Source organism: Prunus dulcis, chromosome 2 (genome assembly GCF_902201215.1).
Source record: "Prunus dulcis chromosome 2, ALMONDv2, whole genome shotgun sequence".
NCBI classification, from domain to species: domain Eukaryota; kingdom Viridiplantae; phylum Streptophyta; class Magnoliopsida; order Rosales; family Rosaceae; genus Prunus; species Prunus dulcis.
This window is the reverse complement of record NC_047651.1, coordinates 4,004,007-4,027,338: the sequence shown is the minus strand read 5'-3', so window position 1 is coordinate 4,027,338 and position 23,332 is coordinate 4,004,007. Positions and strand designations below refer to the sequence as shown.

Below are 23,332 nucleotides of genomic sequence, written 5' to 3'. Positions count from 1 at the left end.
TCGCATGGCTACCCCAATTGGTGGGCTACTCTTACAGATCGAGGACAATGCAATATGACCAGTAATGGTACTGGTTATGGATTCCATACTTTCGATAAGATTGATTCCAGGAGCTGGATAATTGATTTCGGTGCAATTGATCATATGACGTTTGATCCTGATGATTTTCTGAATACTACACAACCTCGACGTATTGCAAATGCCAATGGTGTTGCTTATCCTGTGGCAGGGGCTGACACTGTTGCACTCTCATCCTCTCTCACACTGTCTAATACTTTACTTGTTCCATCTTTATCCACTAAATTGTTGTCAGTTAGTCAGCTTACTGAACAATTGAATTGTTGTGTACTCATTTACCCGAGTTTTTGTTTGCTTCAGGATATTCACACTAAGGAGATTCTTGGTCATGGTACTAAGAGAGGGGGGCTATATTATGTCGATGACTTCAGTCCCGGCATGGCTAACAGCGTGACACATCCCTTTGATAGCAAACAAAAGCAAATCTGGTTGTGGCACCGTCGATTGGGACATCCGTCTTTTAGTTATATGAAGCATCTTATACCAGATTTATTCTCAGGTTTCAAGGACTCTGACTTCACATGTGATACTTGTATTTTGGCCAAGAGTCACCGTGTGCCCTACCCGTTGAGTACGAACAAGTGTACTACTCCATTTACGTTAATTCACTCTGATGTCTGGGGACCTTCTCCTATCACTGCTCCTTCTGGTGTTCGATGGTTTGTCACATTCATCGATGATTGTACACGGATGACATGGCTTTATTTGTTGAAGAATAAAAACGAAGTGTTTTCCTGTTTTCAGTCCTTCCACAAACAGATGAAAACTCAGTTTAATGCTCAAATCCAGATTCTTCGCTCAGACAATGGTGGAGAATTTGTCAATCATAACTTTCAGACTTACTTCCAACAACATGGAATTATCCATGAGACGACTTGTCCTCAGACACCACAACAAAATGGTGTTGCTGAACGAAAGAATCGACATCTTCTTGAAACCGCCCGAGCACTTCTGATTGGCGCTCATGTTCCTCGCCATCACTGGGATGATGCTATTGTCACCGCAGTTCATCTGATCAACCGCATGCCTTCTGGTGTACTGACCTTTAAAACTCCCTTACAGGTGCTTGCACAACACAGACCTCTGCCTTCTGTTTTGGTACTCACACCCCGAATCTTTGGATGTGTGGCTTTCGTTCATCTCCACAAAAATCAACGTAGCAAACTTGATCCATGTGCGCTTCGTTGTGTTTTTGTGGGTTATGCCACTCATCAGAAAGGCTACCGCTGTTATCACCCTCCTACCCAACGAACCTATGTCACTTTGGATGTGACCTTTTTGGAATCTGAGCTGTTCTTCCATGACCCATCATCCAATTCTACACTTCAGGGGGAGATACGAAGTGAAGAGCAGAATTGGAGCAACTTGGAAAATAAAGAAATTCTCCTTTGTACAGAAATGATTGATCATTCCGAGTCTGGAGCACGAGATTACTCTCTGTCGAAAAGCGACCAATCGCCCATTCATAGCGATCAATTGCCTGACCCACCTGATCCATGCGAAGATATTTCTGATCCGAGTCTCACACCTACAGACAATACAGAACAACAAGATGAAGACCCCCCTCTAACTCAACAGTACCAACAGACCAATCTCCTGAGAATATCCTTGAGGTAACTACTCCTACTAGACTTGTGCATTTAGATGATAAAACTATTGGATATCAATTACCTTTCAGGCAAAATCGTGGGAAGCCACCAAACCGTTATTCACCTGATATTGGCAAGACATCCAAGTATCCAATTGCAAATCATGTATCCACTGAGAAGCTGTCTGAACCACTCAAGGCTTTTGTGCATCAGTTGTCTGCTATCCATATTCCAACCAAGGTCTCTGAAGCATTGAAAGATCCTAAGTGGGTCCAAGCTATAAAAGAGGAGATGAAAGCCCTTGAGAAAAATCAGACTTGGACATTGGAGACTATACCCCGAGAAAAAAAGACTATCGGATGTAGATGGGTGTTTACTATAAAACACAATGCAGATGGATCTATCGAGCGATACAAGGCAAGACTTGTGGCAAAAGGGTACACACAGACCTATGGTATAGACTATGAAGAAACCTTTGCTCCAGTTGCAAAGTTAAACACCGTCAGAGTCTTATTGTCCCTTGCAGCTAATTTGGATTGGCCACTACACCAGTTTGATGTAAAGAATGCTTTTCTACATGGCGAACTCACGGAGGAGGTGTACATGGACATTCCTCCTGGATATAATACTACTCAGACTGGAACAGTTTGCAGGTTACGAAAAGCATTGTATGGATTGAAACAATCACCACGTGCATGGTTTGGACGGTTCACCATGGCAATGAAGAACAATGGTTTCAAACAGTGCAACTCAGATCATACTCTGTTCTTGAAACATCGAAAAGGGAAGGTAACAGCATTAATAATCTATGTTGATGATATGATTATTACTGGGAATGATAAACAGGAAATATCACAGCTACAAGACTATCTGGCTACGGAGTTTGAGATGAAGGATCTAGGTGGACTCAAGTATTTCTTGGGAATTGAGGTGGCTCGATCGCAGCAAGGCATATTTCTCTCTCAAAGGAAATATGTCTTAGACTTGTTGACAGACACAGGAATGCTAGATTGTAAACCTGCGGACACTCCTATTGTTCAGAATCATCATCTTGGAGAATATCCGGATCAAGTTCCATCTAACAAAGAAAGATACCAAAGGTTAGTGGGAAGATTGATCTATTTGTCACATACTCGACCAGACATTACTTATGCGGTGAGCGTTGTCAGTCAATTTATGCACTTTCCAAGTGAAGAACATATGAATGCAGTTTTTCGGATACTTAGATATTTGAAGTCTGCACCTGGAAAAGGACTTATGTTCTCAAAGCATGGTCATCTAAATATTGATGGTTATTCAGATGCAGATTGGGCAGGTAATGTAACAGATAAAAAATCCACATCGGGTTACTTCACATTCGTGGGAGGTAATTTGGTGACATGGAGAAGCAAGAAACAGAATGTAATAGCTTTATCCAGTGCAGAAGCCGAGTTCAGAGGCATGACTAAAGGGATTTGTGAACTTCTTTGGTTAAGAAAGTTGCTTACTGAACTTGGGTATAAACCTACATCCACAATGAATCTCTTTTGTGACAACAAGGCTGCTATAGCCATTGCATAGAATCCGGTTCAGCATGATCGTACTAAACATGTTGAGGTGGATCGACACTTCATCAAACAAAAGCTTGAGGCTAAAGTGTTTCAGTTTCCTTTTGTGAAATCCGAGGATCAATTGGCGGATATTTTGACAAAGGCGATTTCCAATAAAGCATTCCACAATTCACTAGATCAGTTGGGCATTGGCGACATCTATGCACCAACGTGAGGGGGAGTGTTGGCGTGACTTGTGGATATTGACTTACTTTCCTTACACACCAAGAATTCCTATTATAATTGTAATTGATTTACTTTAATTTCTGATTTCCTACTGCAAATAGATTTAGGAATTTATTATTTACTTGCCCATTCAGGTTTCGTTGTATTATAAATATGACTTCCTACAAAGAGAAGAATACACAAAAAATTCGCACAAATAAATATTCTCTCATAGTTTTCATATTTTAGCAACTGGGTCGACTATTGGAGAATTGGGGGAGCTTCCACATCTTGGAGGAAAACTTTCAATTTTGCAACTACGAAATGTAGTTGATGCTAGGGATGCCTTGCAAGCAAATTTGAAGGATAAGAAAGATCTCAAAGAGTTGGGGTTGAAATGGGGTGATGAGGATGCGGATGATTCCCAAAAGGAGAAAGATGTACTTGAGAAGCTCCAGCCTTGTGTGAATCTGGAGAAACTAACCATCAGTGGGTATGGTGGAAAAGATTTCCCGAATTGGCTTGGCAGCTCGTCCTTGTCCAACATACAAGTCATGTGTATTAGTGATTGTAGTAATTGTTCGTCGCTGCCACCAGTTGGGCGGCTACCTAACCTCAAAGAGCTTTGTATAAGCCAAATGAAATTTGTTAAGACGATTGGTGTTGAGTTTTATGGCAGCACTGGATCTTCTGTAATTCAGCCATTTAAATCAATGGAGAAGCTGAGGTTTTATTGGATGACAGAGTGGGAGGAATGGGTACCAAGTGGAAGTGGAGGTGTAGACTTTCTGCGTCTCCAGGAGCTCATACTACAGGATTGTCCGAAGCTGAGAGGAAATTTGCCTTGTGATCTCCCTTGCTTGAAGAAGCTTATCTTGGATGAGTGTGGAGTTTTGCATGATCAAAGGGCTACTAGTGTTAACATGAAATACAAATCTCTTGAAGAATTGAGAATAGGAGAAGGATTATTTGACGGTGTGTTATCATTACTAGAGACAAAGCTCCTGTCCAAACTTGAGATTGTGAGTTTAAATGACATACAGTGCTTGCCCAACATCAATCGTCTTCAAAGTTTGAGACTATGTAAGTGTCCAACCCTGTCGTCGTTCCCTGAAGATGGGCTACCCACTACGTTGACATTACTTGTGATAACCTTTTGTAGGAGACTAGAATTACCTCATGAGATGTTGGCCAAATTAACATCGCTCGGGCATTTGGCGATATCCCATAGCTGTGATTCAATGAGGTCCTTCCCGTTGGGCATTGTTCCCAAATTGACGTCGCTTTTCCTTTGGGATTGTAAGAATCTGGAATCCCTTTCCTTGATTGAAGAAGGAGTTGATGAGAATCTCAGTCTTTTCAGAATCGCACACTGTCCAAATCTGGTTTGTTTTCCCCGGGGAGGATTGCCCGCTCCCAACCTGACTGAATTGGAATTCATCAATTGCAAGAAGTTGAAGTCATTACCTGAACGCATTCACACCCTCACACGCCTTCGATCTTTGAAAATAAGGGATCTTCCAAATCTGGAGTCAATTGCAGAAGATGGGGGTTTGCCTCACAACCTCCGACATTTTTGCATTGAGAATTGTGAGAGACTGAGGGCTTCATCAGTGGCAGAGTACTGGGGTTTGCGAGGACTTGTCTCCCTTGAAGAATTTGAAATTGGTGGCAGGGGAAGTGACGAAATCTTGGAGACGTTGCTCAAGCAACATTTGCTCCCTACCACTCTTCATCGCCTCAAGATCAGTCGACTTTCAAGTCTGAAATCTTTGGACGCAAAGGGACTTAAACACCTCACTTCTCTTTCGTTTCTGAGCATCTCTAATTGTTCTGCCCTGGAAAAAAGGTATAAGAAGAAGACAGAAAAAGCTTGGGCCGACATATCTCACATTCCATGCATCAAGATAGGCAAAGAAGTGATCATATGATATGAGCTCTCTCTCTCTCTCTCTCTGACACACTTTCCTTGCATCCGATGTTTCACTCTCAACTCTCAAATCAAACTCAGGTATGTGCTTCAAATAACTGGCTTAACTGGTTTTCTTCCAAATGAATCCAAATACCAAAATACATATTATTTTTCAGATAAAAACCCAAATACATATTGGATTCCCCAAATTCATGTCCCCAAATAAACCGAGATACATTTTTGTTACTATTTTTAGGCCCCCAAGCCCAAGTTCATTGTATTATCTTATTTACATATCAGAGATTTTTGTCAATTACATTTGGCACTGCTGTTTACTGGTCTCTTGTTATTTTCCGATTAAAATCATTTTCCAGAAAAAACAATTTGTGCTCAACAAAAACTCTCAATCTGATTTCTATTATTATTTTTCTCAATAAAAATCTCGTTCTATTTACTATATTTCTATTGGTGTTGTCAAGTCTCAAATGTTGAATAATTAGCAGTCTTTTGCAGGACAGCATACCTTCTCGTGGAGAGCTTTTCATTTGCAAGGTTTCTTTGCGTGCCATTTCCAGACGAGGGGTTTGCCGTTGTATATAGCCTTACAATTGTTACAACGTGGAGAAACAGAGAGGCTCGCCTGGAATATATAAGTTTGACGCATTTCTGCATACAGGCATCGAATGTACAACATTTTTAGGTACTTTCTCATAAACTTAAGTTGAGTCTCATTTGAGCTAGTTTAAATTGTATTTGATGCCTATAGATAACCTGTGAGCTTAAATTGTTTGATCAAGTTATCTATATCCTTTTCTCTGTTTTTAGATTTCATTCACGTTGTGATTGGAGTGCTGCTGTTTTTTAAATTCATTCATGTAATGTTAGGATGTTTAATCACTGGTTTGCGGTTTTAGTTGAGTAGTCTTTGTTTATCCAGTAGATAACTTGTGCCCTGTTTTGTAATGTTTTCTTTTTTCTTTCCCTAATGAAAGCATGTTCCTAATGAGAAAGAAAACAAAACAGTTTTCATCGGTGCTTATTGGTTATTTTCAACTGCAGAAGCCTACTTTTGACATAGGTATCATGGCAAAAACTTGCATCCTTGCTTCCTTCCCCATTGGCATAGGTGGCTTTCTCGTCTTCCTCATTCTGTTACCAGCTTGAAGCTTGTGTAGATATGCTTTGCTCTTGTAGTTCTGATCACAAGAGAACTTTGATATCTCTCACAATTAAACTTGCAGATTAATTTCTAAATAGTCGACATATTTCCTGGTGCCAAATTTATTTTATTCCAACATCTAGGAATTGGATATGTTTAGCTCTTGTAGTTCTGAAAACTTTACAATTGGTGGCAGGGGAAGTGACAATATCTTGGAGACGTTGCTCAAGCAAAAGCCGCTCCCTACCACTCTTCCAACTCACCGCATCAACGAAATTACAAGTCTGAAATCATGGGACGGAAAGGGACACCTCACTTCTCTTCAAAGGCTATATATTAGTTGGTGTGACAATCTCCAATTCATGCCAAAAGAGGGTTTGCCGCCATCTCTTTCTTTACGGCAGATCTACAAATGTTCTGGTCTGGAGAAAAGGTATGAGAATAAGTTGGGAAAAGACTGGGCTAACATATCTCAAATTCCTTGCATCCAGATAAATGATCCAAGTTTTTTTTGAAAACCCAGAACTCTACTTTGTCAACTTTGTGGGCTCAGCTTCCAAACTGGGGCCCACTGCCATCTCTCTCTCTCTCTCTCTCTCTCTCTCTCTCTCTCTCTCCTAATTAGGGGTGGGCACTCAAACCGACAAACCGGAAATCCGAGCCGAACCACACCGAATCAAACCGGAAAAAAACCGAGTTGACCAAAAAGTCAAAAATCGGTCAAAAACCGAACCGGACCGGTATGGACCGGTTTCGGATCCGGTTCCATATCTTCAAAAATCGAACTGGGCCGAACCGAACAGGTAAAACTAAAAAAATATATAATTTCAATATATAATTATATTAATGCTATATTTTTAATTTCACTAAAAAAAACCTAATATTTATCCAAGTTCAATGTCAAAATATCTCTCTTTTCTCACTTTAATATTTATTTTTTATATGAAATTGAATAATTTGTTAATTTTCAAGTAAAAAAATAATATTTCAGTTGAGAATTGTATTACAAAACAATTTAAAAAAATAATTTTTATAATCCGGTTCAAAACCGAACCGGAACCGGACCGAAACCGATTCAAACCGAACCGGACAGTTTTTGAATTTTTTTAATTAAAACCGAACCGAACCAAACCACATGAATAGTACTGGATCGGTTCTAATTTGAGGCAAAAACCCGTCCAAACTGAACCGTGCCCACCCCTACTCCTAATATCCAATGTTTCACTCTCAACTCTCAAATCAAACTCAGGTATGTACTTCAAAATAGTAACTGGCTTAACTGGTTTTCTTCTAATTGAATCCAAAAACAAAAATACATACTCTTTCTCTGTTATAAAAACCCAAATACATGTTTGATTGCTCAAATTCAGTGTCCAAATAAACCGAGTTACATATTTGTTACATATCAGAGAATAACCAAGTCTTTATGGAAAGGTGTCTGCCAGCAATTTTGCATCCCATCAACTTTTGCAGTTGCCAAAAATATCATAGCATTTATCTTCTATTACTAATTATACCTAAGCTCGTGTTCTCATATTGGTTAAATAGTTTCACACATCTGATCAAAATCAATTTGTGCTCAACACAAAAACTCAATCTGATTTCTATTATTATTTATTATTTTGCTCAGTAAAATTTCGTTCTATTTACTTTATTTCTCATTGGGGTTGTTTTGTTCTGCTGATCACAAATTATATCCTATTTAAGTCTCAAAAGCGGAATAACTATTTGAGATATTTAGTGATATACCCATTTCTAGTACTAATATTATAAATAAACCCTACACAATTGAATTCCTATAAACAAACCCAAAAAAAACCCAAAAAATAATAGCTAGCCTTATTGAATTTAATATTGATTATTAAATTACTTTGATACCCTATTGAGTGCTTTGGGTATCTTTATGAGATTTTGGGGTTGGGCTTGTTTTAAGAAATTGATGGCAGTTTTGTAATTTATAATAAGTTAAAAGCTTTTTTGTTATGTTGTAAATGGGCTTTGGGTGTGTTTCTAAAGTCCATTTTATATATGGTATTTTTATAATTTGGGCCCCTATATTGGGTATAATAGTGAATCTCCCTAATTATTTGTCTTTTTGCAGGACAGCATACCATGGAGAGCTTTACATTTTCAAGGTTTCTTTACGTGGTATTCCCAGAGCAGGGTTCGCCATTGTATGTAGCCTTTTGTTTTTCTGCAAAAACAATTGTCACAGCAAGGAGAAACAGAAAGGCCCACCTGGAATATCTCAATTTGACGCATTTCTGCAAAGAGGCAAATGGACATCATTTTAGGTACTTTTTCATAACCTGTGAACTTAAGTTGTGAGATAAAAGTGGCACTACATGATTGTTATTATCTTTTTGAAGATGTGAGCATGATATTTATCATTCATAATGTTGCAGTGCACAAGGAGCACACACATTCATTCTTAGTGAATTAAACTTGTTTAAGCTTTGTTTGTCATCTCTCTCCTTTTCTCTGTGTTTAAATTTTATTAGTGCTACTGTGTTTAAATTCCATTCATGTACTAATGTTAGGATGTTTAATCTCTGTTTTGCAGTTGTGTTGAGCAGTCTAGCTTATCCAGTAGATAACTTGTCCCCTGTTTTGTGATGTTTTTTCTTCTTATGAAATCATGTGTCTTATCAAAAAGAAAAGGTTTTGATTGATACTTTTGCTTATTTTGAACTGAAGCAGCCTACTTCTGACATAGGTGACATGGCACAAAACTCGCATTCGTACTTCCGTCCCAATTGGCATGCCGCCGCATCTTCTTTATACTGTCACCAGCTTGAACCTTTTGTAGATATGTTAGGCTCTTGTATTTCTGATTGCTTGACAAATCGAAAGTCACAATTAGATCTTTTAGCAGAAGTTGTGGAGGTATACTTTCTTACACTTCTTTCCTTTCATTCTTTTACCTTATCACCATCATAACTTTTTAATGACAGAGAGGTTGGGGTGGGGAGGGGGAAACAACAAGAGAGATTTTAAAATATCAGAGAATCAAACTTGCAGCATAATTTCTGAAGAGTTAATGTATTTCATAGTACCTAATTTTATTTTATTTTTCCAACAATTGGATTTAAAAAGTTAGTACTATGCTTTGGATGTTTGTAAGATAGTTCTTCTATTTGTTAGTATTTTCTAAATATAAAAATAAGTAGTAACAAAAACAATTTCGTACCAGCGGTTATCGTATTACAGACTAAAAATCAGTAGTGCAGATTGTCATGTACATACATCCCAAAAGGTTTTGTTAGACTGAAAAAATTGGCATAGGAAATTTATTCACATGGTATAAGGAACTGAGTCATGATGGAAATTGTGATCCAAAGCATATTGGTTATATAACTCTTTAGATTAATAGTAGTTGGCATATCAGCTGAGGCCTTTATGACTGTATTCTTAAATTGATTATTCTCTTATTGTTTTTCCATTGTTAAAAGGAGTTAGCAGCACAGAATGAAAAAGTACATATGCCATTTTCTTTCATGCCATTTTTCTGAAGTCCATTCATCCCATTCTTCTTCAACAATGCAGGAAGTTATACTAGTCGCATGGTTCAATGGAGGTGACTTTCCTTTGTCCTATCTCCCTGGTCTAGCTGCTGCTTTACCTAGTAGCTTTATATATATGCTTGTGTAGATAAATTCTTTCCTTTGCCACAAATCATTCCTTCAGCTGCAAAGTTCTATTTGATGAAACTTGAAATGTTGGATGTGTACTTGCAGACTTGAGAAACTTTCCCATGTTTGGAGGTCAAAGCAACTCGTGTAGGCAACCATGCATGATTTCAGAGTCGAAGCTGATGCTGTAATCATAAATTTCACCTTAGCTGCTTTACTGTAAATGCCTTTCTGTGCTCGCTTCTTCTGTAAGGGGCTATCAGATTAGTTTGTCAGCAATATTTAATATGGTTCACTTTTTTGTTGCTTTCCTATTACCGTAACCAAATTGGTTTTGTAGGATCAAACCAAGCAGTTTCATACATTGCATGCATTGTTTCATCAGCATTTCAGATGGAAAATGGGCCTTGAATTGTCTTCTAAGCCAATGGATTTTTCTAGAATCTGAAGTGCAATAGAAAATTTCTGAATTGATCTACACAAAGAGTAAACATTTTTTCTGTTGGATGCTGGAAGTGCCTCTTATACCCTGCAAAGTTGCAATATGTGGTGTCATCAAATACTTCTTATATATAATTATAAGTTTATCTACACCCCAAGGCTAACCAGTTGATGAATTAATATGGTGCTAACTACACGTTTAGAATCTAAACCCAGTCAACACCCTGGTCCGATGATCCAAAATTGGAAACTATGTAGTCATCTAACGTTGATCAAATAAAGAAGAACACAGTATATTTTCGATAAGTAATGAAAAAAAATACACTTCTACCCTTTCACAGTTCTGTATGCACATTAGCTTTTAAAAATGGCTGCATCTTAGAACAATGACACTGAATCTGTATAGCTCATCTTCAATCTAAAGATTAAAAGTAACATGAGTGTTCTTTCGTCCCCTGTTGTTATTTGATTGTCTTTTGACTTTTGGAGGTGTTTTCAAATTTGAGAATCCAGTAAACGCAGTGTACATATATTGAAAGTATTCCACATGATTTTCAACAATAATATTTTCTTTTCAGATTTGCTGATGATTGCCACACTTGCAAAGATATAGGGTGAAGGAATCAGAGCTGACCGTGAGGGCCGCTGATGCGCAATGTTATTGCAACTGGCAACATGGTCCGAAGTGGCAATTTCATTCAGAAGCAAAGCTCTAGTAAGGAAATTGGTCGAGGTTGGGACAGGGATGATTGACGGTGAAATGGGTGTTAATTTTTCTCGCAGCCCATTCTCAAAAGTTTTTATTTGCAAATGCAAGAGATTGGAGTATTTTTATTGAAAGGAGATGACATGTTCTCAGAATAGCCAATCTAAGTTCCTCCAAGTTTTTTATTTTTATTTTTTCAATTTAAGCAATCTGTGGTCTTAGATTGATCTGGTGGTGCAAATCAGTCCTGGTTTCTTTTCCAAAATGTCATCAATTGGAACCTTGTAATTGAGAGCAATATGCTAAATGTTGTTGGATTGGATCTATCCTCTTCATTGTAAACCTAATGTCTACGAGGCCTTCAAGGTGTTTATGCCAAAGTTGAGAATTTGTTATATGAGTTATTTACACCAACACCCCTAAGGTTTTCGGTGTTTTCACAAAACCCCCTAAGGTTTTAAAAATTACATGTATACAGGTTTTAAATTGTTTTCACAAAACCCCTTTTCATTCAAAGATTAATGATTTTATATGAAAATTTTCTCCAAATGACAAAGTTAGCCTTTGAGATTAGCTTGCACATACACTTATTGAGGTTAATTTTTTTCATTTGCATAAGTTTTTTTAATATGAAATCATCAATTTTTGGATGAACAATAAATGAAAAGGGGTTTTGTGAAAATAATTTAAAACATTAAGGGGTGTTCGTGTAATATTTGAAACGTAAGGGGTTTTGTGAAAACACCGAAAACCTCAGGAGGTGTTAGTGTAAATAATTTTGTTATATTCTAAGATCGAAGGTTTTTGGATTTGTATTTACTTTGACCATGTGAATGACATATGATGTTGTTAGGGGTATATTGGACTTTTTGTGGGGGAAGAGAAGGCCCCAAGGATTCGTCCTTAATCAAGAAAACATGTTTGCCGCCACACCCCATTGTGAACCCACCTGAGATCTCTGCCTTTCAGTGTTCTTCCCACGCCTTCAAAACACACGAGCATTGCCGAGTGGGCTAAACTCCTAGCCATAATGGTGGCAACATCCCACCTTCTCCTTCATTATCATTGTGGAAGTGATTTTTGTCCCACAAGAATATTCGTTTAAGATTCTGTCTTTCTCTTCGCTTCTCTTTCTCCCTACAAAACAATACCGAGTAAAGGACCACACCCGAGGGTGTTGGGCAAAAGTCCTTTGATCTCTAAGTTAGTTAGAGTGTTTGTAGGAAAACAATAGCTAACAAAAGGATGGAGATTTCTCTAGGGTGAGAACCGAGTGGCCGGAACTCTGTGTGTGAGAGAGAAAGAGTAATGGTGGTTAGGATTTGTGAGATAGAATTTTTGCAGAGTTTCAGACTGAAGTTTAGATGTACATCAACCCTTGGTCTAGCCATGTATTTATAGGAGCATCGGAGGCTAGGGTTTTGGAAGAATAATTCCACAGATAGAAAGGAATGATTCTTCCCCAATTTGGAGAGATTGATGCAATTAGAGTAAGAATCAAATAATTCCCAAATTGATTGGCTTAATTATTTGACCTAGGATCTGTAGATATTTTGCTTCCACAGTCATCACGGTCGTCATCCACTGCGCCTAATTCGCGGTGATTCCTCATCGCATTGGCCAACATCGGGACGTTTCTCAGTATTGACTGGTGGTACTTCACACAGGACAAAGGCAGGTGGTTAAACCGATTGTGAGGCACCTTCAGAATCATTGGGATTAGCTTCAACTGTCTACTGAGTCAATAGATTTGTGGGAGAAATGGGAGTGGGGTCGGTGATTGGAAGATGAGGGCTCTTGTTCGGGAGAGTGTCGAAGATATCAAAGCTTTTTGGTTCGGAAAAGCCCTTGTGATGGTGGTGATGGCTATGATGGCAAGGGGTTGAAAAGGTAGAAGAGTAAGAAAGGGTTGAGGAACTAGAAATGATGTTATTAGCCCTCATTTGATGACTAAATTGACGGATTATCACGGTAGGACCTAATTGGATTAAAATTACCTGTTGAGTTCACCGATGTAATTGCCTAAATAAAAAATTCAGAACTCAATTAAAACTCGAAGTAAAGTTCACTCTATTTTAGCCTTGTGACTAAAATTTACAATTTTTTTGAAAAAGGAGTTGGGTGTAAATGTTAAGGTGGGTTAACTTAGGAGAAAGTTGGGTTTCCGTATCAAAACGAAAGCCGAAATTAACCAGAAATCAGCCGCTCTGTTTTTGGTCTCCGCGCCGCAGTTCATTCCCAGCTTCTTCTACTTCTACTCTGGAGCTCTTTGCAACAAGAGTAACATTCCAAAATCAACTTACCTCAGGCCTCAGGTTTCAACTAGGGTTTTTCGATTTTCCAATAGAAATTGATTATCATCGACTTCTAAACATGGCATTGCTCTTCAAGTTGAAGAGCCTCAGATTGGGTTATTCAATACTTTCTTCTACATTTGCTTCAAAAACTAAAAGGTTTGTTGTTGGAGATCGAAAACCCTCCAATTTTTCTCTTCAAATTCAGTTACTCTGCCGACACTTCACCTCAGAAATCTCGGCAAACCAACACAATTTCACAGTCACTTACCTCATAAACTCATGTGGGTTGTCTCCAAAAGCTGCAATTTCAGCATCCAAGAAGGTCGAGTTGCAAACCCCAGAAAGAGCAGACTCCGTCTTGGCCCTTGTGAGAAACCATGGACTCTCTGAAGCCCAGCTCTCAAAGTTTGTCAGGTTACACCCAGAAGTTCTTTTAGCCGATCCTGAGCAAACCCTTCTGCCAAAGCTTCGGTTTTTCATCTCTCTCGGAATTTCAAAGGAGGACCTTGCGAAAACTCTGGCTTTCTGTCCGCAGATTTTGTCAAGAAGCTTGGAGAAAGAGATTTTACCCGATTATAATTTCCTTAGGAGCTTGATTCCAGAGAACAAGGTTGTTTCTGTTTTGAAGGGCCGCTCGTGGTTTTTCTTCGAAGGCCACTCCAAAAATGTGGTGCCAAATATTGATCTTTTGAGACAACTAGGTATGCCTCAATCATGCATTAATCTGTTGCTGGCTCATTATACTAATGTTCTGTTGCTAAAGCACGAAAGGTTTGGTTTAGTTGTGGGTAAGGTCAAGGAAATGGGATTTAATCTGGAAAAAGCCACTTCCGTGTCTGCTCTACGTGTATTGTGTGGTAGGCACAAGTCAGTATGGAATCGAAGTTGGGAACTTTATGGTAGATGGGGTTGGTCTGATGACGATATTCTGTCTGCTTTCAGGCGGTATCCGCAGTGTATGATTCACTCGGAGAAGAAGGTAACGGAAGTAATGGATCTTTTAGTGAACAACATGGGATGGCCGTCAAGAAAGATTGCCCAATATCCTGTGGTCCTAAGCTTGAGTTTAAAGAGGAGACTGATCCCAAGGTGTTCGGTTGTTAAGGTTTTGTTTTTGAAAGGAGTTATAGATGAAAACTTGCATTTGGGTTCTGTGTTGCGGCCTGTGGAGAAGCACTTCCTGGAGAAATTTGTAACTGCATATCTCAAGGAAATACCTCAATTGTTGAATGTGTATCAAGGGAAAGTTGAATTCCAGGATGTATGATGTTATAACAGTTTTAACACCTTGATGCTGCAGTGTTTTGCTTGGAAAATTGCTTTTGATACGATACACGTCTTGCTTCTGTTGGGGTCCAATTTAAACTCCTCTGCAGGTGAGTGAAAAGGACAAAATCTTTTCAAGTTAGAAGTCAATGCAAAAATGTGAGAAATATTTATTCTTTACATTGGCATTGCTGTGCTGTGAAAATAATCGCTGTCAGATTTGCTGTGAGAGAAATCAGATGTGAGAGAAAGTAGTTTGGCGTTTGGTAAACTTTTTGTTATAAGTGCTGTTTGTATAATAATCAGTTTTTGAGTGTTTGGTAAATTTTTTTGTAAAAGTGCTATGAGCTGTGTATAATGACTAAAAAGGGCATTATATTGAAATGACTTTTTTGTTCAAGTGTTTGGTAAAAGGAAAAGCACTTTCACTTTAACGTATATAATTTTTTTGTATTAAATATGTTTCCATCACACCGTAAAAATTATTTTAATTATAAAATAAATAAAGTATTCAATTAAAAATAAATATATTGTCAATAATATGGTCATAACAAAAATTAAACTAGTCATAAACAAGCAATCATATACATTTCTAACCAGATGAACTCATTAAACTTGCGGCTATATGATTTCTCAATGCCTCCATTTCTTGTGTTACAGGACCATCTTCTTGTTGTGCATCAACGCCTCTCTCAATCTCTTCATCTTGAGTACCATTTAGGTCATCTTCACTTTCATCAAAATGACAATCACGTTTGGCATGTCTTCTTATATAGTTATGAAGTGTCATGGTTGCAATAACTATTTTGACTTGTTTTGCAAAAGGATAACTAGGCATGTCGCGTAAAATACTCCATCTCTTTTTCCATACTCCAAAAGTGCGTTCAATAACACTTCTCAGGGAAGAGTGTGCATGATTGAATACCTCTTTATGACCCATCGGTTGAACACCCCTACGAAAATCAGGAAGATGATATCTTTCACCTTTATATGGTCCTAAGTAGCCTCTCATTTGTGGGTATCCCGCATCTACTAGATAAAATTTTCCTAAAAAAAAATTTAATAGATTATTCACAATGTAAAAAAATTTAAATATAAATTATATGAATTTCATTTTCTTTAGATAGAAATAGTACCATTTGGAGGTTTAGGAAAATGCAAACTTTGATCACGTAAAGCCGATAGAAATATCCTTGTGTCATGGGCCGTGCCTTCCCATCCGGCACATGCAAATATAAATTGCATGTCAAAATTGCATGCAGCCATCACATTTTGGGTAGGTATCCCCTTTCTACCAATAAATGGTATTTGATTAGAAGGAGATACTACAGCTTGCACATGAACACCATCTATAGCACCAATACAATCCTACAAGTGATAAAAAGACAAACATAATATTAATTATAACATTATAAAACATAGACAAATATTTAATAGTTGATGCAATAGTTACCTTGAAATGAGGCATATATCTAGAATCCTGTAGGATTTCCTTTGGAGTGTTGGTAAACGCATTTTCCAATGGTTTAATTACATCCACAGCTAAACGACATACAACATCAAGTAAGATACTAAAATATCTGCTCACAGTCTCACCAGAATGTTGAAAGCGATCTTGTGCTTGCCTATTTGCAGATCCATGTCCTAAGATGTTCAAGAACATCCCTAACATCTCAGCAGCACTCATTCTTCTTGAACCCTTTAATCCATAATTGTTTTGCAATTCATCACACAATCTTGTAAATACATCTTTATCCATCCTAAACATATTATGGCAACGACTTTCATTTCCTTGTAACACTCCCATCAACCAAATATTCCCTGTTTGATGGTCATTCATACAAGGGGTCTTATGAATATATTTCACGTAATAAAGTTCAATAAGACGAGCAGTGACACATATAATTTGGTTGATCTCCTTCTCCTCTTCTGGAATGGACATGTTCTAAAATAACCTGCAAATGTGCTTATTTACTTCAAATATCATTTTCACTGTGCATGCATGTTTAAAATATCACTAACAAATTCAAATAAATGATCATCCAGCATTAATTCAAATATCATTTACAAATTCAAATAAATTAACAACATAACAACGAAACATAAATTAAAGCTACTAAACTATCAAATTATAGTCTTCAGCTAACTCATGATTAAGAAATTGAAGCTTGAGGTCACGATCTTCCATGACAACAAACATCTCTCTCTTCTCTTGAGCACAAAACAATTTAGTTGCAAACCACCACAACTTGCTACCACGCTCTGCCCCAGGTAAAGTTGCAACATCTTTCATCACTTCAGCAATACTAGTTCCTTGTGAAACTATATTAGCCATTGATGTTCCAATACTCCTACTCTCAACCACCTCAACAAGACGTTCAATTTGTAGTGATAATTTTGCAGCACCTCCTATTTTTCCCCCTCCTTTACCTTTCTTCTCATTATTATCTTGAATTTCAAGTGATTGATTAGTTCTCTTTTTTGGCACATTGTTTGTAGTTTGAGTGGTTTCAATTGGCACAGACTCATTCCAATCACTGTTAACTTCAAGTTGGTTGACATCATCATCACTTTCAATTGGTAGTACACCAGATGAAGGTGCCCAAGAATGCTTACCAGTGGCTGTGACATTCAAAAACATCATATCTAACTTCTCCTCCATCTCAGGACTAATACCCTCAAATTGGAATCTTGCATATTTAGGTTCTGCCTGCATTATGACATATACAAATATTATAATGAATTTTTTAAACATAGTTAAAAAAAACATGGATATTTATAGTATATTAAAAACAAGAACAAAAAATTAAAATACCTTAATTTTATCTTGCCACCATTCCTCAGATGCATCAACGGTATTCTTAGTGACATTCCACCCAAGACCAGTTTCCTTCCCTTTTAGATCTTTCCATAATTTCCATTCTTTTTTTAGTAAGTCCCACTTGTTTTTCAATTGTAATTTTTCATACGGTCTTCCTATCTCTTTACTAATATTTGTAACCAACCTTGCCCATCCAACCTTATTAAAGTGAGTACCGGGACGATTGCCTAGATCCACCTCCTTGATACAAAGGTCAATGAAGATGGCTATAGTTTGAGCATTCCACAATGCTGACAATTTTCGGGATCCACTTGCAACATTTTCAGTTGTGGTGAAGTTACTATTCTTCTTTGACATCTTATTGCAACAAAGACATTATATATAAGCACAAAAGAAAATAATAGGAATACAAGCAAATTACAAAACAAACCAAACTAGCCACAACTCAAATGCAGTGCATAGATGTTTATCTAATCTAAACAATGCATAGATGGTTCAAACTAGCAAAAAGATAAAATTAAGGAGAACTACGAATACAGCTTTGCTAATAAAAATTAAAGAGGAAAGTTTCATACCGTGAAATACGTAGGAATTTTCGGAATCACAATCTTGAATTGCTCAGGAGATAGACCCTATCACATAATTAATGTAAAAATTGGGTAAACCAAAATGTCAAAAGAAATCTTACAATAAACTACCAAGTAAATGTATTCCAGCAATAAAAGTTCCCAAAACAGTGACCACATTTTGGAAAGCAGACTCTGTGTGAAACGGCCCAGTGATATAAATTATAATCCAAAAGTCTCATACTCTCCTTCAATCATTTTGTTTTTTAGGATACGAAATACTGTTTTTATTTACATTGCTTGTGGAAACTAGGCCCTTAAAACAAGAAACAACACCGAACAAAGATACTACCATTTTAGGATTTAGGGTTGAAAGTCACTATGATTTGAAATGCCTACAAAAATGTCCAAAGTTGAACTATACGCCTCAAGTAATCCCAGGCCCAAACTACCACTTATTGTTCAAAGGCTTTGTCATTCAACTCTACAAAATAAACCAAAAGGTTGCCATCACAATAAAATTTCATAACACAGCTTTCTTCCCCCCTCAGACACACATGAAAATAAAACAAGCCTCCCTCAAAAGTCTCAACGACATGATCAAAGCACATTAACTATTAATATAATGACCCAAATATCTTTCAATCAAATATTATATATAACATATAGAGAAATGTTTGGGATAGAAATATTTCAATTGTTCAGGCTTGTGAAGCTGATATTCACCAGGAAAGTTTGTATGGACCCCTACATTAACTAAGGTACATGATTTGGGCACAAGGAGGGTGAGACAGTCCAAGTCCAACTCATCCTTTTCCTCACCAATCTCTTTGACTAGTAAGTCCTCAAGTTGCCTCTAAGCTCTTCATATTTTTCAGGACTCATAATCTGCTTTTCAAAAGATTGATGTGATTGTTTTTACTTCGTATTAGATATAAGACACTTGGAAATGAAAGAAAGTCCTGAAAAGTCTCAACGTCCTGCTAAATGTTTGAACTACATGTATATGATCTGCTATTTTCAAGATGTGATCCTAATTAATTTAATCTTCTGTTTATGCTTTGGTGTAGCAGCCTTCAATGCTAAATTTTAATCGTCCCTTGATCACGATTAGGTGCTAATTAAACCACCTCTGTTCTTGAACTTCAAGTCTAGTCATATAAGATTTTAGTAACTTCAGTTCTCTTACATTAACAGTAAAATAAAATCCATGCACAAAATCAAAATGCAGCTTCTTTGTCAAACAGAGCTATATATTAAGAATAAAAGGATCTGAAAGTACAAAGGTGATTGTTTAATTACTTATTGAAGGACTAAACTCATGCTTAGCAAGGCTACACTTCACTTTCTTTATCTCTATCTCCAAACTAATAAAAAGAATTCACCTAACCAACTTGCAACTCAATAAGATACCAAATAACAGTGGCTCAATACTGATATAAAAATTCATCTAGAACCCAAAATTCCAAATTGAAAACTTAACCAATGAATCAATAATAGTTTTTCAGGATACAGTGATTATGATTTACAATTTTATTTTCTTTGAACCAATCTGTTTGTAGACCGTTTGTTGGATGTGAATGACGCCCATCTACTTATTGGTGTCTGGTTGCTTTTAGGAGCATGTTATGTTACAACGGCAATTGACACCAATTTGGGCTTAAAATGAATTATGTGCAGAAATGTCGCATGTAAAGAAGAAGAAAAAGGTATGGCATGAATAGAAACTAATTTGGTTTCGTAAGCTTCGTACTTAAATTTTTCTGATGGAGTTCTGTAAGTGATTTTGTGGCAATGATATTGTCCATCTTGTTTCATGCACTGGGACATTGACAAATTAAAATGCACTTATCTTCCATCATGTGTCTAACTCAAATAAACCAAACGCAATGTATGCAAGCCTTTAGCCAGAGGGCAAAAAGTTTCTTCTTGTATTCAAATACGAACCATCCAGAACTTTAACCCCACAACATGTGTACGGATCTAGGTTCATTTTAGATGAAAAGCCTCCTCAGACAAACTTGCATTGTAGCCAAGGAAACAGTGCCCTCTTATTCAAACGGACAATATCAGCACCAAAGGATCAGCAGGGGATCCGCATATTTGGGTAAGGTCACAAGTCTTAAAGCACCTGGCAAGATACCTTTCTGTCTGAGAGGACTTATCGTCAACTACAGAAAGCACACTTTCCCTTCTCGTTCCGTGCCTGAGCCATAATAGTTGCTAACCTATTGACTCTTTTCCAAATTTAACTCTCCTAAGAAAGATTGCAACTTTACACTATGCCAAGTCACCCATCATCTCTAACGAAATGTCAAGCACAACATCACAAAAGGAACTGAACACAACCCTATGAATCCAAAGAACGCCTGTCGAGAGACAAACAGTAATAGAGCAACAGACAAAGACAACAAGGATGTTTTTCCAAGTGCGTTTTTGCTATTGTTTTCTATATCACGTATTGGCATGAGAATGACATTTTTCCATTTGGGAAGATAGTTAAAACCCTAGAAATTAAAGAGAAAGAGGGACGATTGAAATTGAAAAGAAATAAACATAATATGCATCTCTTACCTGAGTCTTATGGCTCAGCAATGAGCTTCAATTGATCCAACAAGAAAAAACTAGAGGCATAATGGAAGAGAAGGAGAGGAGTGGGCTCTGTGAAGAGATTGTGAGAAGAAGCAACGTGATGTGAGGGAAGGAGGAAGAGAGAGCGTGAAAATAGATTGGGGTATTTTCGGAAGTTTGTAAAGTTCATTAAAACCCAGAGCTTCTCAAATCTGATTACCGTATAATCAGAAAATGAAAGCAGGTCATTAGCTGCTTTCATTTATTGCTTTCTCTCACAGCAATTTTTAACAATAAGTGATTTTCTTATAGGTTACCAAACGGGTTGAGCTTCCCGAAATTTTTTAAAAATCACTTATTACCCCAAATAAGCAATGCCAAACGGGTACGTAATGACTAGCTTACCGGGATCCCTGGAGCAAGGCATTTTCGGTGCTTATATCAGTATACATGTCACCATTTCCAGAGCGGGGGCAACTGGATTTCCCAGCACAACAGCACCATCAGTTTCAACACCTTTCCTTAAATATGAATGAATACACGTGCTTAATTTAACCGAATGCATGTATATTCATAGTTCCTTTGAAGTAAAGCGTGCTTAATTTAATCGTTTTAAAACTAAGGATCACATTGGTGCATTACTATTGGCAATTGGACAAGTGGTGAAAACGACAGAAACTGTTGATGCAAATGATCATGTTAATTGATATTATTTTTCCTATTTGAATCTACCTTTAATTTCACTTATCTGTATACCTCTTTACTTATTTAAAGAGGAGTTCTTCTAGTTTTGATTGAAACATAATTTAGCATGCATGCCATTGAGTGCTGCAGCTGCAGGTCATAAGAAAATTAGTAAGTAAATTGATCCCCGGCATGCCTCTCGCTTGAGATCAGAAATCTCCAGAGGCTTTATAATGGATTCATTCGTCCCCACCGATAACAATTGACTCGTCATTGTTCCAATAAGCTGGATCTTTTGTCCCCAGAGGAAGTCTGAACATTTTACTGGACCTGGCAGGAAAATGAAATTTTAAAACATTCTGTTCAGTGTGCTCATTCTATGCATGCTGTGAATTTGCAATAGTTAGAGTCTTACAACGGTTGATAAATAAACAACTATGTAAATTCAGTATTTAGGTTATGGAGATTGTGATGCTTTGCAGCTTTGAATTGAAGTTGTATAGTTATTTTATCTACAGCGCATTCATGCTGTGAACATCTCTTTCTAATTGTTTTTATATCTGCATTGCCTTCTCGAGAAAATGTGACACTGAGGATTGAGGTATATCACTGTACAATCATTATCAAGCTAACCACCTGAAAATGGGAACTAGAAATGTATGTTTTCTGGTATTGCTGCTTTGACTCAGTGGGGCATTGAGGGTACAATCCATGTTTGATCTGTTAGTCTGATTCCTCAATCTATTAACTATTATTTGGTTATAAACAAATGTTACTAACTTACTACAGTACACCTTTTGCTGCAGACAAGCTACTTGATAAATGGTTGAGAAAATATGACAGCAAATATGGAAAGGTGAGAGGTTAATGATGCACGTTACAGAATTCATCTTTCAGTTTCCTGATACTATGGTTTCCAAACTGTTCTGTTTTCACATAGAAAATTCTCCTCATTTGTTATCGAAATGCTGATGCATAATCTCTGCATATAAATATCTATTGATCAGTCTACATTTTGTCATTCAGATTGTGGATTCTCTGCACCTCAATTTAATTTGCAAATTACTGTTCTCATCAGGAAATGTTACATGCATTGTGAGCCTCCTCATCATGGAAATGCATTTGGAGAATTTGCTCTAGGGGTTGAATTTCCTTTCATAATCTGGAAAATGTGAATAGGCTGAAATTATAAGGTGGAGAAGAAGAAGGTGAAATCCATCAATAGGCATAAACGAGTGGAGTGGGTTCCTATCAATTAGGTCGATTCTCTCCCTTCTTCTCTGTTTACTTCCTTTTCTCTTCTTACTTGCAATTCAATTCTCTACTGTTTGCTTCATTTAAATAAACTCTAGTAGGTCATTTAAACATAATCCAAGTCAGAATCGAATAGGTCATCTAAACGTAATCCAGGTCTCAAATAGAACAATTTTACTGTCAAATATTGTTTACTGGTCAAAAATATCATTTTTTTTGTTCTTTTATGGATTGGGGGAACTTGGATCCCTTTGGTTCAAAGAAAATGGATTTGTGGGAAATCAATTCCAATGTCTTTTATGAGGGGATGGAATGGAAACTAGAAGTCTTTTTCCATCTTTTATACTGCTAAATTAACTTGAAAATGTCATTTTAGTTTATTTTTCTATGTTTGATTTATGCAGAAATTAAAAACAAAAGTACACTTAATTTTTCAATTCTACCCTTACATTAGAAGCATGCAAGGAAAATGTAATGAAGTAGACATGGGCTTAGCGAAGTTTGCTAGGGAGTATGTGATGCTCATTATGCACCTGAGTTTGAATCTCCTTCCCTGTAATTTAGATTAATTTAGACTAGAATATCGTTTGTATAAAAAAAAA

At 37.2% G+C, this 23,332-nt stretch overlaps 5 protein-coding genes across 8 annotated transcripts; 3 read left to right on the top strand and 2 right to left on the bottom strand.

The window, feature by feature from the left end:
* The first annotated feature begins 3,971 nt into the window (after positions 1-3,971).
* LOC117617533 (putative disease resistance protein At3g14460) lies at positions 3,972-6,016 on the top strand. Of its 2 annotated transcripts, none has more exons than XM_034346950.1 (2): positions 3,972-5,432; positions 5,847-6,016. In XM_034346950.1, exon 1 carries the CDS (start codon positions 3,976-3,978, stop codon positions 5,350-5,352), a length of 1,377 nt encoding a protein of 458 aa, XP_034202841.1. In that variant the 5' UTR covers positions 3,972-3,975; the 3' UTR covers positions 5,353-5,432; positions 5,847-6,016. The 2 variants fall into 2 exon arrangements, with proteins under 2 accessions (XP_034202841.1, XP_034202842.1); XM_034346951.1 differs by having other exon boundaries at positions 5,837-6,016.
* A 2,593-nt stretch (positions 6,017-8,609) lies between these two features.
* LOC117617534 lies at positions 8,610-10,805 on the top strand. 2 transcript variants are annotated; one of them, XR_004584353.1, is made up of 5 exons: positions 8,610-8,786; positions 9,209-9,378; positions 10,039-10,069; positions 10,230-10,372; positions 10,465-10,805. XR_004584353.1 is itself a non-coding variant. In XM_034346952.1 (4 exons), the coding sequence occupies exons 1-4, from the start codon at positions 8,771-8,773 to the stop codon at positions 10,313-10,315; spliced, it is 303 nt and encodes a 100-aa protein (XP_034202843.1). In that variant the 5' UTR covers positions 8,610-8,770; the 3' UTR covers positions 10,316-10,805. The 2 variants fall into 2 exon arrangements, 1 of the variants encoding a protein (XP_034202843.1); XM_034346952.1 differs by having other exon boundaries at positions 10,230-10,805.
* A 2,652-nt stretch (positions 10,806-13,457) lies between these two features.
* LOC117619078 lies at positions 13,458-22,320 on the top strand. Of its 2 annotated transcripts, XR_004584523.1 has the most exons (3): positions 13,458-14,812; positions 14,860-14,944; positions 22,283-22,320. XR_004584523.1 is itself a non-coding variant. In XM_034348902.1 (1 exon), the coding sequence occupies exon 1, from the start codon at positions 13,645-13,647 to the stop codon at positions 14,833-14,835; it is 1,191 nt and encodes a 396-aa protein (XP_034204793.1). In that variant the 5' UTR covers positions 13,458-13,644; the 3' UTR covers positions 14,836-14,845. The 2 variants fall into 2 exon arrangements, 1 of the variants encoding a protein (XP_034204793.1); XM_034348902.1 differs by lacking the exons at positions 14,860-14,944; positions 22,283-22,320 and having other exon boundaries at positions 13,458-14,845.
* On the bottom strand, positions 15,427-16,776 carry LOC117617967 (putative nuclease HARBI1). The gene is made up of 3 exons (XM_034347606.1): positions 16,288-16,776; positions 15,971-16,202; positions 15,427-15,881 (listed from the first exon to the last, which is right to left on the bottom strand). Exons 1-3 carry the CDS (start codon positions 16,774-16,776, stop codon positions 15,427-15,429), a joined length of 1,176 nt encoding a protein of 391 aa, XP_034203497.1.
* On the bottom strand, positions 16,951-18,012 carry LOC117617966 (L10-interacting MYB domain-containing protein-like). The gene is made up of 2 exons (XM_034347605.1): positions 17,650-18,012; positions 16,951-17,544 (listed from the first exon to the last, which is right to left on the bottom strand). Exons 1-2 carry the CDS (start codon positions 18,010-18,012, stop codon positions 16,951-16,953), a joined length of 957 nt encoding a protein of 318 aa, XP_034203496.1.
* Positions 22,321-23,332: the final 1,012 nt, after the last annotated feature.

What these genes read in the sequence shown, in the direction of transcription:
- LOC117617966 (XM_034347605.1), bottom strand. Translation starts at nt 18,012, where the DNA reads ATGTCAAAGAAGAATAGTAACTTCACCACAACTGAAAATGTTGCAAGT. An exon ending in GGTGGCAAGATAAAATTAAG is followed by an intron (nt 17,545 to 17,649) that starts GTATTTTAATTT and finishes GTCATAATGCAG; the next exon opens with GCAGAACCTAAATATGCAAG.
- LOC117617534 (XM_034346952.1), top strand. An exon ending in TTTTAGCAGAAGTTGTGGAG is followed by an intron (nt 9,379 to 10,038) that starts GTATACTTTCTT and finishes TCAACAATGCAG; the next exon opens with GAAGTTATACTAGTCGCATG. An exon ending in AGTCGCATGGTTCAATGGAG is followed by an intron (nt 10,070 to 10,229) that starts GTGACTTTCCTT and finishes GTGTACTTGCAG; the next exon opens with ACTTGAGAAACTTTCCCATG.
- LOC117617533 (XM_034346950.1), top strand. Translation starts at nt 3,976, where the DNA reads ATGTGTATTAGTGATTGTAGTAATTGTTCGTCGCTGCCACCAGTTGGG.
- LOC117619078 (XM_034348902.1), top strand. Translation starts at nt 13,645, where the DNA reads ATGGCATTGCTCTTCAAGTTGAAGAGCCTCAGATTGGGTTATTCAATA.
- LOC117617967 (XM_034347606.1), bottom strand. Translation starts at nt 16,776, where the DNA reads ATGTCCATTCCAGAAGAGGAGAAGGAGATCAACCAAATTATATGTGTC. An exon ending in GATATATGCCTCATTTCAAG is followed by an intron (nt 16,203 to 16,287) that starts GTAACTATTGCA and finishes TATCACTTGTAG; the next exon opens with GATTGTATTGGTGCTATAGA. An exon ending in TTTTCCTAAACCTCCAAATG is followed by an intron (nt 15,882 to 15,970) that starts GTACTATTTCTA and finishes ATTTTTTTTTAG; the next exon opens with GAAAATTTTATCTAGTAGAT.